Raw genomic sequence first — 16153 nt, forward strand, 5'->3', positions numbered from 1 at the left:
AGAGAGAGAGAGAGAGAGAGAGAGAGAGAGAGAGAGAGAGAGAGAGAGAGAGAGAGAGAGAGAGAGAGAGAGAGAGAGAGAGAGAGAGAGAGAGAGAGAGAGAGAGAGAGAGAGAGAGAGAGAGAGAGAGAGAGAGAGAGAGAGAGAGAGAGAGAGAGAGAGAGAGAGAGAGAGAGAGAGAGAGAGACTGTGATCTTACACTATTGGACGAGAACAAAAACTCAAACTGAATTGAGCTGGATGATGACACTAGTACTGTCTTCTATTGTGGTCTGCTCTCCCGATTTAATTTATACCAATTCACTGGAATACTCCCCAAATCACGTCTCTTTTCAGGTTTGGTTTCACAGGTAAATACAATTTATTATCTGTCAAAATGACTGAAATCACTTTAAAATAGTATCACGCAATGCTGAAGTAAAACATTTTTTTTATTATTAAGGCAACGTATGTTACATAAAACAGATTACCACAGATTTTGCTGTGGAAAGATACTTTTTCATAGATTATTCATGGTCTGTTGAAAGTACCTTGTTTATGCTTTTACACTTTTAAATGTCCTTTTAATGTTCAATGGTTGAAGGTTAAGTAGAATAATGTAATGTCATTGTACACGGTTTGAAAATATATTATTGCGTCCAGAGCTAGTCTTTCACTGATTGTTTACAGCTTAACGGAAGTTACACCCATAATTCGCGCAAAGCGTCATGGGGCACAGGAATGCTGTGGATTATAGTGTTATTTCTAAGTAATGTGGCACCGTCCTAAATGAGTCTAAACAGGAAAAGATGACAAAAATCAGTATTAGTCTGAAATCTGATTTTGGTCATAGTTAACTATGCTGTTTTGTTCATGCTGTACATTTATCCTCTTTACTTTGTTACACATGAAAAGAAAAATACTAATAGGGTCTTACCATCAAAACAGTGCACCTGGAGAACCATGTGTGCTTTCTTGCGGGTTGCAGTCCACTCTAGCAGGGATGGAGGGTATGTTCGAGATGCTTCAGGGACTAGGTGGGATTTCTGCATGGCTTGGATGAGTTTGTGTTGGCACAGAGACTTAAAGCCATTCAGAGCATAGTCTGACACAAATCTGACAGAGACAGAGGGAGAGACAGTTATTTAACAGCTAAATCTCACATTGGCTCTAGCTCCATGTCCCTGAACAGAACTTTTACTATTGCATTGTTGTACAAAATATGCATAAGTGAATGCTTTGACTTGGGTTCAGTACGATTTTTTATTAACTCTCATTTGCATTAGATTACTGATAAGTAATGTTTCTTAAGCAGCAAATCAGCATAATAGATTGATTTCTGAAGGATCACATGACACAGAAGACTGGAGTAATGATGCTGAGAATTCATTTTTGCCATCACAGGAATAAATTATATTTTATAATTCATTAAAATAGAAAACAGTTATTTTAAATTGTAATAATATAATATTTCACAATATTAATGTTTTACTGTATTTTTAATTAAATAAATGCAGCCTTGGTGAGCATAAGAGACTTCTTTCAAAAATCTTAGTGACACCAAACTTTTGAATCGTGTGTGTTTGTATGTTCATTTGTGCATTCTCTCACTTTAGCAGATATTTCTCCATCTTCTCAGATGGGGCAAATGAACTCAAACAGGCAGCCATCAACAGCCAGCCTCTCTCTGCATTTCTGCTGTTTTCATTCCGCCACACCTGATTGGCTATCTGCGCTAGGATCTCATCTCTGAGTGGTGGAGTGGCAAGGCCTCTCTGAATGATGTAATTTCCAAACAGGTTTTCTTGAGCTCCATTCAGGTTTGGATCTCCCATGAACCTCAAAATCTGTCAACCAAAAGAGATTTGAAAATTCACTAACTGCTAAGTGACTTACAAAGGGTGACTGATAATGAGCCTGGATCTATGGTAAAGGTTACATTACCAGTACAAACACATCTAGAGCATCCTGTTTCAGATCATCTTCTAGACGGGTCAGTGAGTTCTCCAGCGGTGCTGTTAGCATCCCGAACTGCAATTCCTATACAAAAGAAAGAAAAAAATATAGACAAAATGTTCTGCATTATGTCCTTAATGTGAGTGAATTGTGAGTATTATGCACACGAGTGTGTGTGTGTTAGCAGGCAGGACATTCACCCTGAAGTGTGTGCGTATATATTTGGTCATCAAATAATTGTTGATGTCCAGTGGAAGAGTGAGTTGGGGGTCCGTCTGTATTCTAGGAGCCTGAACCAGAGCCAAGCAGTCTGAATGACGCTCCCTTCCAGCTAAAAACCAAACAAAAGGTAATATTAAACATAGTTTTAATATTATTTCAAAATTAGTAGGTAAAGTAATGCCTAGTTTTGCATTGTCTGTTCATATTTTTTTAATTTCAACTGCAACATTACAAACTAGACAGCTTTGTTGTATATAATGGGAGCAATGCAAAATCTGATTGGTACTGCATTGAGTGTTATTTAATATAATTGAGATACTAATAAAATAAAGTGCAGCCAATATGTCTATATAGTTTTAATTATTTTAGTTTTAGTTAACTAAAATATACCTAAGTTGTAAGGATGTTCTGGGTGTTTGCTTACTAGATCAATTTTAAATTAATTTTTATCATCTGCTGTCAGATCACTAGGGAAAGTAAAAGCACATCTTTCCATTTTCTAAATTTCAATTAATTTGTATAATCTGCTGGACAGATACGTCAGATCACTCAGAAAAATAAAAGCGCATATTTCCCTAACCAGCAGCATGATTTGAGGTATCATTCACATCTGTAGCATAAACAGTGGGGGAAAAGCTATGTGCCACAGTTTGATATGGGTTAAAGGTTTTGAACAAAGCTTGAACAATACTAATAGTAATAATAATAATAGTGATTTTGCCTCAGCAAACATTATTAATAATAAGCAAGACACACTGGGAAATTGTTAATAACCTCCTGTGGCCTGTAATAGTCCTCCCAACTCTGCAGGAATAACTAGCTGAGTCACATTTACCACCTCCCTGCTTGTTCGCTCCTAAAGAAAAGAGAAAACACATAATAAAAACTCTCATTAAGAAAAGTGGAACATTTTTGGCTGGGTATTTACAAAAACTGAAATCTAAAGAACAGTTTGAAAGTTTAATATATTAAAATGTGAACTGCAAATGGGCCTTATGATACAACCTCAATCATCATTAGGGTGAAAATATATACATAATCGGTCCTTAAATAAAAATGAGCACAGACTGTTCTTTTACCAGTTCAATCCTTCTCCTCTCCTCTTCTGCTCTTCTCGCTAAGTAGATGTTGTACTGTAACAAAACCATGAGCAAAAGTAAAGCATTAAAAATTTGAAAACCCAAATGTGAACTTATATTAATTGCATTAGACACTTTAGTATTGGTGAAGTAATGATTGGAACGTATTATTAGGTAATAGGGATGCACGATATATCGGCCACCATAGCGGTATCTGCCGATATATTAAAGCCGATAAATAATGGTTTATTTCCTTCAGCTGAGACACTTCAGATGCGCACTGTTCACCATGATTGTTTTGAATTGCTTAAAATATGATTGGAATCACTTCAAAAACTGAAAATACAGTGCAAGTGCAACATGTGCTGTCATATAGGCTACAAAAAATTATAATGAGAACATAACAATTGTGTGCTTGGGACATGGCTTTTAATAGTGAGACTTTTGTTTTTATAATCAGGCTCTCAATTATTATAATACATTTTTTTATTTAGATTTATCGGCCAATATATATCGGTTATCTGATAATTCTTTAAATATAAAGAATTATTGGTTATCAGTATCAGCCAAAATGTTCGTATCGGTGCATCCCTATTATGTAACGTACCCTGATGTATCTTTTGCGATTGACAATAAGTCGGATCATTGCTCGGTGCCTGATCAGGTTTATACGCATTCGCAGAAACCGTCGCCTAAAAGGCACAAAGAGAATGAGGGAAGTTTCAGCCATTTCAATGACATATTACACTCAGTTTCATTGATATTACTGTAACATTTTGATTTTTTCTACAAAAATATCTCTCCCTGTAGAAAAATCAGATTTTTTTGTTCCAGTGTAAACGCAGCCAAAAGATGGTGTTAACAAGTTTTTCCTGTTGGGTTCAAATCTCTGAACTTCACATCATGACCCAGACTCTATTTGGATTCTCTAGCTGTAAATCACATTACAAATGACACGGCAATGAAGTTCAGTTACAGGAGATAGGTAGTAGTTTACCTGGCCAGGTAGCCCTTGCAGTGAGCCTGAAGATTTGTCATGTCCAAACGGAACTTGAGGAAATTCTTCCGGACAAAATACATCCGTATGTAACGCTGAAGGGTCAGTGCAGCTACATGCCTCATACGATCACGTTTACTCTCCAATAACTGATTCACTTCCTCCTTTAGAAAGATCTGAGAATAAAAACACACCATTCAAATAAACATTATACAATGTAAAATTGTCTTTTTTTTGAAGAAAGACAAATTTTGGTATCTTTACAAGTGCAATGTTTAATTATTCTGCTTACCTTTGACACACCCACTTGATAATCTCTTTTGTTGATTGGGCAGAGCTTCATTAACATAATGACACAGTTATCTCCATCTGGAGGTGGCGGCTTCTTCATTCCCAGCAGGGCTTTGTACCTGGGGACACATTGGCAGAGATCATTTATTATAAGATCTCAATTCTATACACTGGCATGCGTACGTCTATTTATAGCACTAGACTAGATTACACACCATATGTCACTGCACCCATAAGTAACAAGCACCAGCTGTTGAGTAGGATACCTGTTTAAGAATTTATGGAACGGCACTCTGACTGGATAGCCTTCCTTCCTGATGCGGATTGTGTCCCAGATTCCCGAATATCTGAGCTGAGTAGCGACCAACTCAGGGTCAAACATACCAGGTTCCTGAATGGACACACAAATACATTTAATTCAAATACACATTAGAGTGGTGACACAAAATATATGAGTGAGGAATAATAGAAATTCACTCAAATACGCAAACATTCTGAGTTACATTAACCACTAATATTTTTTAATACAGTACAAACAATGATATTGTGAAACATTATTATCATCTAAAATAAATGTTTCTATTGTAATAGATTTTTAAATGTAATTTATTCCTGTGATGGCTGAATTTTCAGTGACCAGCCTTCAGTGTCACATGATCCTTCAGAAATCATTCTAATATGCTGATTTGCTCCTTAAGAAACATTTTCTTATTTGTATCTATGTTGAAAACAGTTGTTCTGCTTAATATTTTTGTGGAAACTGTGATACACTACAATTCAAAGGTTTGGGGTAAGTAATCAAAAGTGACAGTAAAGACAAGTATAGTGCTTCAAAAGATTTTTTATTGTAAATAAATTCTGTTCATTGAACTTTGTATTAATCAAAGAACTCTGAAAGTATTACAAAAAGATTATACATTTAACATTGATATTATTATTATTATAATTATTATTAATAAAATGAATAATGTTTTTGAAGGATCATATTACACTGAAGACTAGAGTAATGGCTGCTGAAAATTCAGCTTTGCCATCAAAGAAAAAAGAAAACACATTTTAGAATATATTAAAATAATATACATTTAAATAATATATTTAAATTGTGATAATATTTCACAATGTTACAATGTTCAATAACATTAATCCTAATTATTAGTAGTGTAAATTGTCTGAAGGAAATGTAGGTGCTGCAGTGAAGTTAAATTGTTTGTTCACGTCCCTAACCTAACCTAATAAAACCGTGATAGTGATGCTTGCCTAATGTCTGCCCATACCTTGTTATTATTTGGCTTTATGCAGCGCACAAAAAATGGGTTGCACCTGAAAAAAGTGAGAAGAACACGAGATATAACTAAATAAATTCCGGCAAAGACGCATAATCAGTAGAAACAAATATATGAATGTATGTGCTGATATACAGGTGTAATATTGTACATCTCTTTGTGTTTATGAGTGTACAAGACCTCTCCATTTTGTCAAGGAGCTCTTGTAGTGATTGCTGGAACTTGGCGGCCACAGTAGAGGGCTGATATCTCCGAGTCGATGTGCTGTTTCGGGTCATTGCTCCTTTTTGCTGATTCAGCATCTCAGCATGCTTTATGAAGAGATTGGACACCATCTAGAAAACACACCCACATATGTATATAATAGAAATATACATTCATCAAAAAAGAAAAAAAAAAAGAAAAAGAAAAGAATCATATGCATAAGCAGAGGAAATTGTGGCTTCTAATTCATATCGTCTCAGATTATTTTTTTTATTTTTTTATTCTTTTAGAGAAGAAAAATAGGATATGCTTTCACATACACACAAAACACACACTACAGATGCATGCATGGATATACATAGACTCACTCGGTTCTGGCTCTGCATAAACAGATCCAATACTTCTTGCCGAACCTGATCGAAGTTCTTATCCAGAAACTTATGGATCTAAAATCAGTATGAGATTCTCTTTAGACAGGCTGGTAACATTAAAACCTCCATTACTAATGGTAAATTAATAAAAATGTACAAGAAGCATTAGAGTAGAGCAATGACCTCTAAACTTTGGCATGGCATAAATGTGTAATTCAAATACTGCCTGTGCATTTGTTCTATTACCTGGTAAGTTACACGGCCAGCATAGTGATAGACAGTAAACTCTGGCAGTGGCATTTTTGGCTTGGAGTAAAGGGGATTGTTTCCATGGTGATAGTGACACTTCTGAAGGAAGGTGTTGTCAGTGGCCTGTTAACAAATGTTAAAACATGTGGTGTTAACATACCAGGTTTCCTTAATTTATCCCAATGCAACATTGAAATACCAAGTGAAGAACCTGTGGAAAGCAGCTCTGATCATCAAGGATGCGGAGTATCCCATGGGGCTTTGCAGTGATAAGGTCTATGCATGCCTGGTTGTCTGTGAAGTTCAGTTCTTTCCAGTTGATTTGCTCTCGAATGTACTCTTCCTGCAGACACATGCAGAAAGAGAGTGTGCTGTTATATTATTGGAATTAATATTTCAAAGAAATCACAGTATCAAAATTTCTACATATACTGCTGTTCAAAAGTTTGGGGTCAGTGAGATTTTTGTTTTAAAGAAATGAATACTTTTATTCAGAACTGATACATTAAATTGATCAAAACTGACAGATTTCTGAAAAGATTTCTATTTCAAATAAATGTTGTTCTTTTGAACATTCTGTTTATCATAGAATCCTAAACAAAAATAAATAAATAATTATTAATAATTAAAAATGAATGTAAGCAGCACAACCATTTTTTTTTATCATTGATAACAATAAGAAATTATTCTTCAGCCCCAAATCATAATATTACTATGATTTCTGAAGGATCATGTGACTCTGAAGACTGGAAATTCAGCTTTGCCATCACAGGGATCAATTACTTTTCAAATTATATTAGGTAGCAAAAGGTTTTTTACTGTATTTTATCAAATAAACACAGCCTTGGTGAGCACATGAGACTTTCAAAAACAACCTATGAGCCCAAACTTCTAAATGATGGTGTTCACAGTAATTCTCACCTGCTCCAGTTTGAAAATAATTTTGCTGAAGAAGAACTGCAGTGTCTCATTGGCATAGTTGATACAGAGCTGCTCAAAGCTGTTGAACATCAAGCTCTGGACAATACAGACCAAGATGACATGGAGATATATGCAATTTATGTGCAATTTAGAAGGTCTAAATTCCTAAAAAATAATAAAAACGGCACATTTGACCTTTATGTAAAAAATTATCTAATATAGATTAGCTTCTGTGTTAGTGGAAGTCCATGGGAGTGTCAGTGTATACCTCAAACCCGTATATATCCAGTAAAGATATGGACAGCGCCTCATTCCTGGGGTAGACCCGTCCATTGATACGTTCTGTCAGCCATTGAAAGAGCAAGGAATAAAGGATCTTGGCAACTGCATCTCTGTGATTGAGAAATAGAAATAAATACTTAAAATGCAATGAAAAATCAAGCTATTGCAGATAACTAGAAAATGTCTCATAATGAGTACCTGGCATCCATAGCACTTTCTACTGAGAGGGGAGTGTATATCTTCTCTCTCATAGCATCCTGTGGCAAAACCAAATAACACACTGCTTAGCTACTGTATATGTTAAATAAATCATTTAATAAGTCAGAGAAAGCAGAAAAGTTAGTCTGACACACACACACACACACACACACACACACACACACACACACACACACACACACACACACACACACACACACACACACACACACACACACACACACACACACACACACACACACACACACACACACACACACACACACACACACACACACACACTATGTCACTTGTACTGTCACAGTGAGCGTGTGCAATTGAGACAGTGTTATGTGACAGCTGATCCAAGTAAGTGGTGTAAACACAAACCTGTGAGCTCTGGATAGCAGAGCTTTACTTATTAAATGAGCAACATGACACAAACCACAAACACACTCACAAATCACACTATATTCATGTAACACCTCTGTTCGAATAAAGCTAACATAAAAAATGCTTAGGGCGTATTAAAAATGACGTGTTAAAACGTGTTTAAATGTGTTTGGGTAAATTTCAACAACAACAAAAAACCTCCATGTAACATTTCTCCCCCAAAAATGAAAAGATATATATCCATTTTAATCATTACTATTATACAGTCTTCCTTTTTTTAAACATACCAGAATATTTGTTTTTCATTTATTCCTGAATTTTTTTGTGTGAAAATAAATTAAAGGTAGTACAACAAATACTACCATGGCGTATAAATATTATATAATTAAAATTTGCATTAGGGACGAAATGTGCTTATTAAGGTATTAATGTATTAATTTTTATTCTGGTATTCTGAATACCTCCAAACTAGTCGCTCTTCAATGCTGTATAGTTTAAAGCATTAGTTGAAAGATATATTTTTTTCTTTGAGGAAATTTGTCTGGACTGTACCTGATAGGTCCAAAAATAATCGAAATCGTATCAAAAGCTTGTGCTTCAAAATCGAATTGAATTGTGAAATTTGTGTCAATGTCCAGGCCATGTTTTTATTTTTACTTGAAGCAAACGTTGTCTTTTCCCTTTATGTTCTTCTCAGAGTGCACCAGAATGCTTCGTTTACATGTTAAAATCACAAATGTTTTCTTACGGGGGACGATGTCCCCAGACCCCCATACAGGGATTTAATTTATAAACACGTAAACTTTTTTAAATTTTTTTTAATTATTTTTTTTAAGGATTTTCAAATAGTACTAACATCAAAAACAAAGACAGACAGGCAAACAGGCCAACAAACAAACCCCAAGCGCTGCAAGTTAAATAAAATGTACAATGTACAAATGTGTCTGTTTACAAAAAAACATAAGTCAAAACAAGAGAAGCCAAAACCTTCCTAAAATAAAAAAAAAAGTTCAAATCTGCGTAGAAAGGATTGGAGAGGATAACACGTAAACTTTTTAACCTCTTATGAGATTGCAATGGTCTGACAATGCTATAGAAATACAACTGACCTGATGTTATCTCGTCTGTCCTCGTTAACCTTCAATGATCTCTGTATGATGTAATGTCAAGCTAACCTGGCAGTGAGCAAGCTATTAGGTGTTAAGATTACTCAAGCCCTGAGCAACCCTTGATTAGATTACCGTGGTTTCCATAGAGCTGAACTCAGAATAATTAAATTAGGTTACTGGAACTCATTTACAGCAACCTGCTTACATGTCATTACAATGTTTCTTTTTCTCTTTATTTCTGCCACAGGTGTTCGCAAATGTGTCCGAAAATATGAAAATGTCGGATCCATGTGATATGTGAGTGTGAGTCTGGCTTCCCTATGAAATCAATATGTTTAAAAATGAAAGTGGCCAAAATACTACATTTAAAATAAAAGTGTATTTCAGTGGTGCTATAGAAGATATTTTTTCAGTTCCCCAAAGAACCTTCCCAAGTTCTAAACAGTTTTTTTTTCTTAGTTTTTTTCATACATCTTAAGAACCTTTTCCACTATAAAAAATCTTTTGGGCAATGGAAAGATTCCATGGATGTTAAAGGTTCTTCATGGAAACACAGATCTAACAGTGTACATGCTGTTTTTCAGAGCACATTATGGATTTTTGTTTATGTAAACATGTATGTACCGTCACTTTGAAGGTGATGGCTTTCTGCAGACCCTCTGGAGAAATCTGCAACAGATCGGCTACTGCACGAATCTCCTGAGTGCTCACCACACCAGCTGTCTCCTGCACTTCCGTCTGAGACCGAGAACCCAAAGCACACGGTCCACAAGACCATATATGTTTGCTATATTTACAATCAAGAAAACATCCTGGTTGCGTATGCAACCCACTGTTCCCTGAAGGAGGGAACGGAGGACGTAGTCAACGTCAACTGAAATGGGGATCGCGCCAGAGAGCCTATCATCTTCGAGTACTATTGAACCTATTGAGCCAATGTAATTGGCATGCGTGATTTGCATCACACACACTCCGCCCCGCAGCACGGGTATAAATACGGAAGTGGATGCACTAGTTGCTTTTTCGCTGAGGAGCCGAGAGTAACCCAGGGTCAGCGGTGGTCCAGCGATAGTGGCATGGGGACTACGTCCTCCGTTCCCTCCTTCAGGGAACGGTGGGTTGCATAAGCAACCAGGATGTTCCCTTTCAGTTGATAACATCGGACGTAGTCGACGTCGACTGAAATGGGGATAACCTTTGAAAGCGCCACTAAAGCTGCCACCTTCCAGAGCCTAGACACTCCTGATGCCCCCGTAATTAAGGCTGGGAAGCACAGGGCTTAGGTCAGGAAGTCACTGCTGTTACAGAACCACTGGGAAAGCGTTCCCGGTACATTGGAAGGAAGGGACCTGCGGAAGCCACAATCTACCCAAAGGGCGGTAATGAGGAAAATACACATTACATTTACATTTACATTTATTCATTTAGCTGACGCTTTTATCCAAAGCGACTTACAATTGCTATATTTGTCAGAGGTCGCACGCCTCTGGAGCAACTAGGGGTTAAGTGTCTTGCTCAGGGACACATTGGTGTCTCACAGTGGATTCGAACCCGGGTCTCTCACACCAAAGGCATGTGTCTTATCCACTGCGCCATCACCACAGCAAGCTGACACTTGAACCGGGCTAACGTAGAACTTGCTTCATGAGAAGAGAGCCCACGGAAAGCAGCGGTTCAACTAGGTGTCGTCCAGCCCCCAACTCTAGAATCTGTTTAGCAAAGCATATCGTCAACGCCCAGGCGGAGCACTTTACACTCATCATAGAGGAGCTCAACACCTAAGTGGACATGTTGCATCTCGGAATTTTAACCGAAATGAAAGCAAGCACTAAGTGGCCAACTTTGCTTGGAAACAGCCTTCCCTCTCTGCTGAATTCCTAACAGATATTTGTAGAGCTGGTCTGAGGTCTAAGGCTTGCGTTCTATACACGTCTAACCGCTATAGGCGAACGGACAGAGAAAGCCAGGGCTGGAACTGGCTCCTCCGGGGCAGCGCTTGCAGGCTCACCACCTGCTCCTATTACGGGAGAGGTAGGAACCTTGGGCACAATCCGAGCCAGGGTCTCAGCTTGTGAGAGTTAGCCGGCCCGAATTCCAGTCACAATACGTTGACCGAAAGCGAGCAATTCCCTACCCTCTAGTAGAGACCACGCAGTGCAGTCTCTGCAGTGCAGTTGCACATGAGATGAGGCCAAAGAGGGTAAAGAGGGACGCAAGGATTTACATTACCTTGCTCCTCAGGAACCTGATGATCAGGACGTGCTTCTCCATACTTCTGCAACACGATGAGCGTTGTTTAAACACCGAGGTAACATCCTTTTGAGGGTGAAGGAAAACAGCCTACTCCAACCCGTCTTGCAGGATAGAGAGCACTGAGATGATCGAAAACTTACAGGATCTCCTCAGGAGAGAAGACGCACTCAACGACTAGGTTCCACTTCTAAGGCATAAGCACGCTACCCCTATCTAGGGGGTGCTCGCAGAAGTGATGGTAACTATCACATGCCCTGTGATAGCCACCCGAACCTCCGCATTCAGAAGTAAGACCACCCGGATCTCCAGGGATCGAATGCGGGTGCCATCGTGCCCCATTCCTGAAAAGTGTTCAGGGGAAGTCAGGAAGGCTGTCAATGGGATCTAGGTCTAGTTGGGCCAATAAGGGGCAACTATGAAGACCTGCTCCCTCCTGACTTGGCACCTTAGGTGCAAGCGACGGCGCAAAGAGACAGGAGCACTGCTCAACACAACATGTGAAGATCACTGAGCTTCAGGAGCATTTTCTGCTCAGCACTTGAGTGTGATAAGTTCACTGAGCTTCAGGAGCATTTCTGCTCAACACCTGAGTGTGATAAACTAACTGAGCTACAGGAGCATCTCTGTTCAACACTTGAGTGCGAAGAACTTCACTGAGCAACAGGAGCATTTCTGCTCAGCACTGAGTGTGAAAGGATTCACTGAGCTTCAGGAGCACTCTGCTCAACACCTGAGTGCGATGAACTTCACTGAGTTTCAGGAGCATATTTGCTCAATATGACATGTGAAAATTCACTGACTAAATCAGGCGCCAGACAACCCTGAGTCGCAGTCGCTTTTTAGGAGGCTCACTGGGGTTAAATGCATTGCTGCGGGCCCCTGGGGCAGCTGAGAGGTAGTGTCTGTCCAAGGGTAGTCCGCTCGGACAACACAGGCAAGAAGACTAAACCTGTGAGGCCACTGGCGGCTCCGGAGTGGTCATGACCCAGCTGGACCCCAGGGGATGGAGTCTCCACTCACCCTGGCTCTAACTGTCGTGAGGCTCGCCGGCGGCACGACTGAGTAGAGCGGAAAGAGGAACGAAGTGTCCTCAGCAGCTTCAGACTCCAAGGAGGTGGTGACGGGTGAGTCGTGACCTGCGAGGGAAGGCTAAGCATCAGACGCAAAGTCCATCTCCATCTCCATCTCCAAAACTGACAAAGAGATACTCAACCCGTGGGTAAGATTGCTCTTTCCCAGTTGATCTGAACATCCAACGGGCTTTACAGCACTCAAAGGAAAAAGGAGACTGTACTGACACCTCCATACACGCACACACAGGATGGCCTGGGGCGTGGAGGAAGTGTATCTGAAGTCACGTCTATCAGGTCAAAGCTGCAGACCAATCTTGGGCCAAGATGGTCACGACCCACCTGAAAGTACGAAGACAGATTTAACTAGCCCTCGTACTGGCTGGAGGAGCAGCTATCTTAACCCTCGTCAGCGGGAAAAGACCTTCAATGCGCAACAATCAGGAGCCCTGCTCAACACTAGTTGAGACTGAATCTTTTCAGGAGCACGTCTGCTCAACCCCTAATGCAATAATTATCACTGACCTGAGCGGAAAAAGACGAGCCTCAGGTGGGGCAGCAGAAAGTGGAGAGTGTGGTGTTAGTGTGCTTTGCAACGCTTACCTGTCTCCACTAGCAGCAGGAGGCACGAGAGAAGGCGGATGACCGGGTGCTGGAACGCACCAAGCTGCCTGCTGGCGACCAAGAGACCTGAGGGATGTAAGGCTATACAGGGTCACACCCGCCAGACCGGTCCTCTTGGGACCCAGGAATAGAAAAATTGTTCTTTTTCTGAATATGTGGGTACCGCTGAAGGGGCCAGCGGCGGAACAAACACACACATAACACAAAACTCCAGCCGGCCCTCCAACCGGCCAGAGGGAGTGGATCAGCAACCACTCCACGAGCAATTCCTCCATCCCTGGGAGCCCGTCCAGGTTCAGCGTCTTTTCTGCTGTCGCTTACCACCTGGCTTGGCAGCACCTGGAGCAGGTTGGGTGCCCCTTCCGCGGCCGGCTCCACGCCGGGACCTGGGTGTAGGGTGCTGCGATGGTCCAGCGGGAGCTGAGGGGGCTGCGGGCGGACGCCCTCTGCGACGAGCAGGTGGAGGATCTGACCTCGAGGGCGGGTCAAGGCAGAAGCGTCCCGTCGGGGCAGGATGTGACCAGGATCAACCCCCAGGAAGCGGTGGCTGCTGGACACAGCTGCATCACAATAGACCGCTCCACTGGAGGGATAGCCTCGTAACCCTTCACCGCTCTCCCATCAAGGGTAGTGAGGGGGGAGGAGTTACTCAGGCGGTTTCTGGCAGAGAAAGGTGCCATCCATGCCCTCGTAAGCTCCTCATGCACTTCGGGAAAGAAAGGAACCGGGGCGGCGGACTGAGAACTAGCACGGCCCGCCCCGATATACCAATCATCCAACCGAGACGGTTCGGGACACAGTGGAGGGTTCCACACGAGCCCCACAGCCTCGGCGGCCCTTTTCAGCATAGCTGACATTTCTGGATCCGGTTCGGGCAACACTGCTCTCCCAGGAGGAGGCAATGCAACCGAGTCGTCATCTCCAGAGTTCAGTTCCCCTTCCGATGCTGCGATTGACATAGTATCCCCTGGAGGGGCCCCAATTGACACGGCTGGCCTGTCCATTACAGAGGGACCAGCGGGATCAATGGGGAGCTCCACCTGCTGCGGTGTGAAAGAGGAGTGAGGGATCCACGGGGCGTGGCCGGGCGGATTACCCCTCACTGTGATCCTCAGATCACCCCAGCTTGGACGGCACCCCAGTCTTTCTCTGGGAAGGTAACCCAGAAGAAGAAAAGGGGCGGGGCCCAGAGGTGGGGACTGCACCAACGCTTTTAACAAAGGCGAGTCTAGATCTCAACACCGAGATGGCCATGTTCCCGCAGTGAGGACATGACTCATCCACGAAAGATGCCTCAGCATGCTGTAAGCCCAAACATGCTACACAACTTTCGTGAACGTCAGAGGGGGATAGCGCCAGACCGCACCCAGAATCGCACAGATGGAATGGCATCTTGAAAAAGACACACTCACACCCGTGTTGCTCTATTAGGAAATGGGACCGTCACCAGTGCCGGAGCACACAGGGAATGACCGCGGCAAACACTGAAATAATTTTTCAACTATAACATTGAAGCACTCACTTCACTGTTAACCAACCACGGCTAACCAACCGTCAACACACAAACAAAGAATAAAATTTGATGCTGTTAGAACAGCAGTTGAGAGCTGAGAAGCTCGCGATCACCGCTGCACCACACTGTAGAACACCGACAATGGGAGGTCTTCCCACAAGAACACCGACACACTCGCTCGTTGTAGACAACAGCACTCTTCAGAGACATCAAGACGAACGGCTCCGAAGCGAAAGGCAACTAGTGCGTGCATCCACTTCCGTATTTATACCCGCGCTGCAGGGCGGAGTGTGTGTGATGCAAATCACGCACGCCAATTACATTGGCTCGTTCAATAGTACTCGAAGATGATAGGCTCTCTGGCGCGATCCCCATTTCAGTCGACGTCGACTACGTCCGACGTTATCGACTGAAAGGGAACTGCTATTTACAAAGTAAAAGATTTCATCTACAAACATCTTGTTATGTGACAAATGGGAAGAGCTGGAACACAGTGAAATTCTTAAAATCATGCTTTTTTAAAATTATTATAGACATGGTGTACATACAAAAGTGAAAGGATATGTTAATTTGCACAGTCAGTACCTCTACTCTATGGAAAAAGACATTGCCCAGGTGCAGTATGGATGACAGCACTCTGAATATGCTGCTCTGGTCTTCAGTACTGAAGTGGAGAATTTCCATGGCACTCTGTAGCCTCCTGAAGTCCTCCCCATCATCTTTCCCAATGATCTCACACTTACCACCCTAACGTGAACCATGATAAATGACATCAACATGACATAATTATACAGTACCTTGGATAAGCACTTTTATATAATATAGGTTCACCTTTGATTTTGCAAAGGAGATCTAGATAATAATGATATATGAATAATGATATTAATAATAAAATATAATAATATGATATTCTTAAATTATAAATATACACTACTGTTCAAAAGTTTGTGGTCAGTAAGAATTGTTTTTGAAAGAACTGTTTTTTATCAAAAAGGACGCATTCATTTGAAGTGACAGTAAATACGTTTATAATGTTTTAAAAAAAAAAAGCAGCACAACTGTTTTCAACAGCGATAAGAAATGTTTCTTGAGCAACAAATCAGCATATTAGAATGATATCTGAAGGATTGTGTGACTAGATAAATTATTAAATGGTAGT

The 16153-nt window shown here is 40.9% G+C and overlaps 1 protein-coding gene across 1 annotated transcript in view; it reads right to left on the minus strand.

Moving 5' to 3' along the window:
* myo15ab (myosin XVAb) overlaps positions 1-16153 on the minus strand; it is a 54349-nt gene that overhangs the window by 24768 nt on the left and 13428 nt on the right. Inside the window, exons 10-29 of the mRNA XM_077205297.1 lie at positions 15580-15741; positions 10159-10272; positions 8033-8091; positions 7821-7944; positions 7553-7648; positions 6843-6974; positions 6629-6754; positions 6380-6457; positions 5988-6142; positions 5799-5844; positions 4791-4915; positions 4526-4643; positions 4234-4409; positions 3844-3928; positions 3237-3290; positions 2932-3013; positions 2136-2266; positions 1924-2019; positions 1591-1826; positions 917-1095 (exon numbers count right to left, since the gene is read on the minus strand). Of these exons, the coding sequence (XP_077061412.1) occupies positions 917-1095; positions 1591-1826; positions 1924-2019; positions 2136-2266; positions 2932-3013; positions 3237-3290; positions 3844-3928; positions 4234-4409; positions 4526-4643; positions 4791-4915; positions 5799-5844; positions 5988-6142; positions 6380-6457; positions 6629-6754; positions 6843-6974; positions 7553-7648; positions 7821-7944; positions 8033-8091; positions 10159-10272; positions 15580-15741 (2374 nt within the window). The remainder of the gene's footprint in view (positions 1-916; positions 1096-1590; positions 1827-1923; positions 2020-2135; positions 2267-2931; positions 3014-3236; positions 3291-3843; positions 3929-4233; positions 4410-4525; positions 4644-4790; positions 4916-5798; positions 5845-5987; positions 6143-6379; positions 6458-6628; positions 6755-6842; positions 6975-7552; positions 7649-7820; positions 7945-8032; positions 8092-10158; positions 10273-15579; positions 15742-16153) is intronic.

Source organism: Siphateles boraxobius, unplaced genomic scaffold (assembly GCF_051911475.1).
Source record: "Siphateles boraxobius isolate OS27281-9 unplaced genomic scaffold, OSU_SipBor_1 53, whole genome shotgun sequence".
Taxonomy (NCBI): Eukaryota; Metazoa; Chordata; class Actinopteri; order Cypriniformes; family Leuciscidae; genus Siphateles; species Siphateles boraxobius.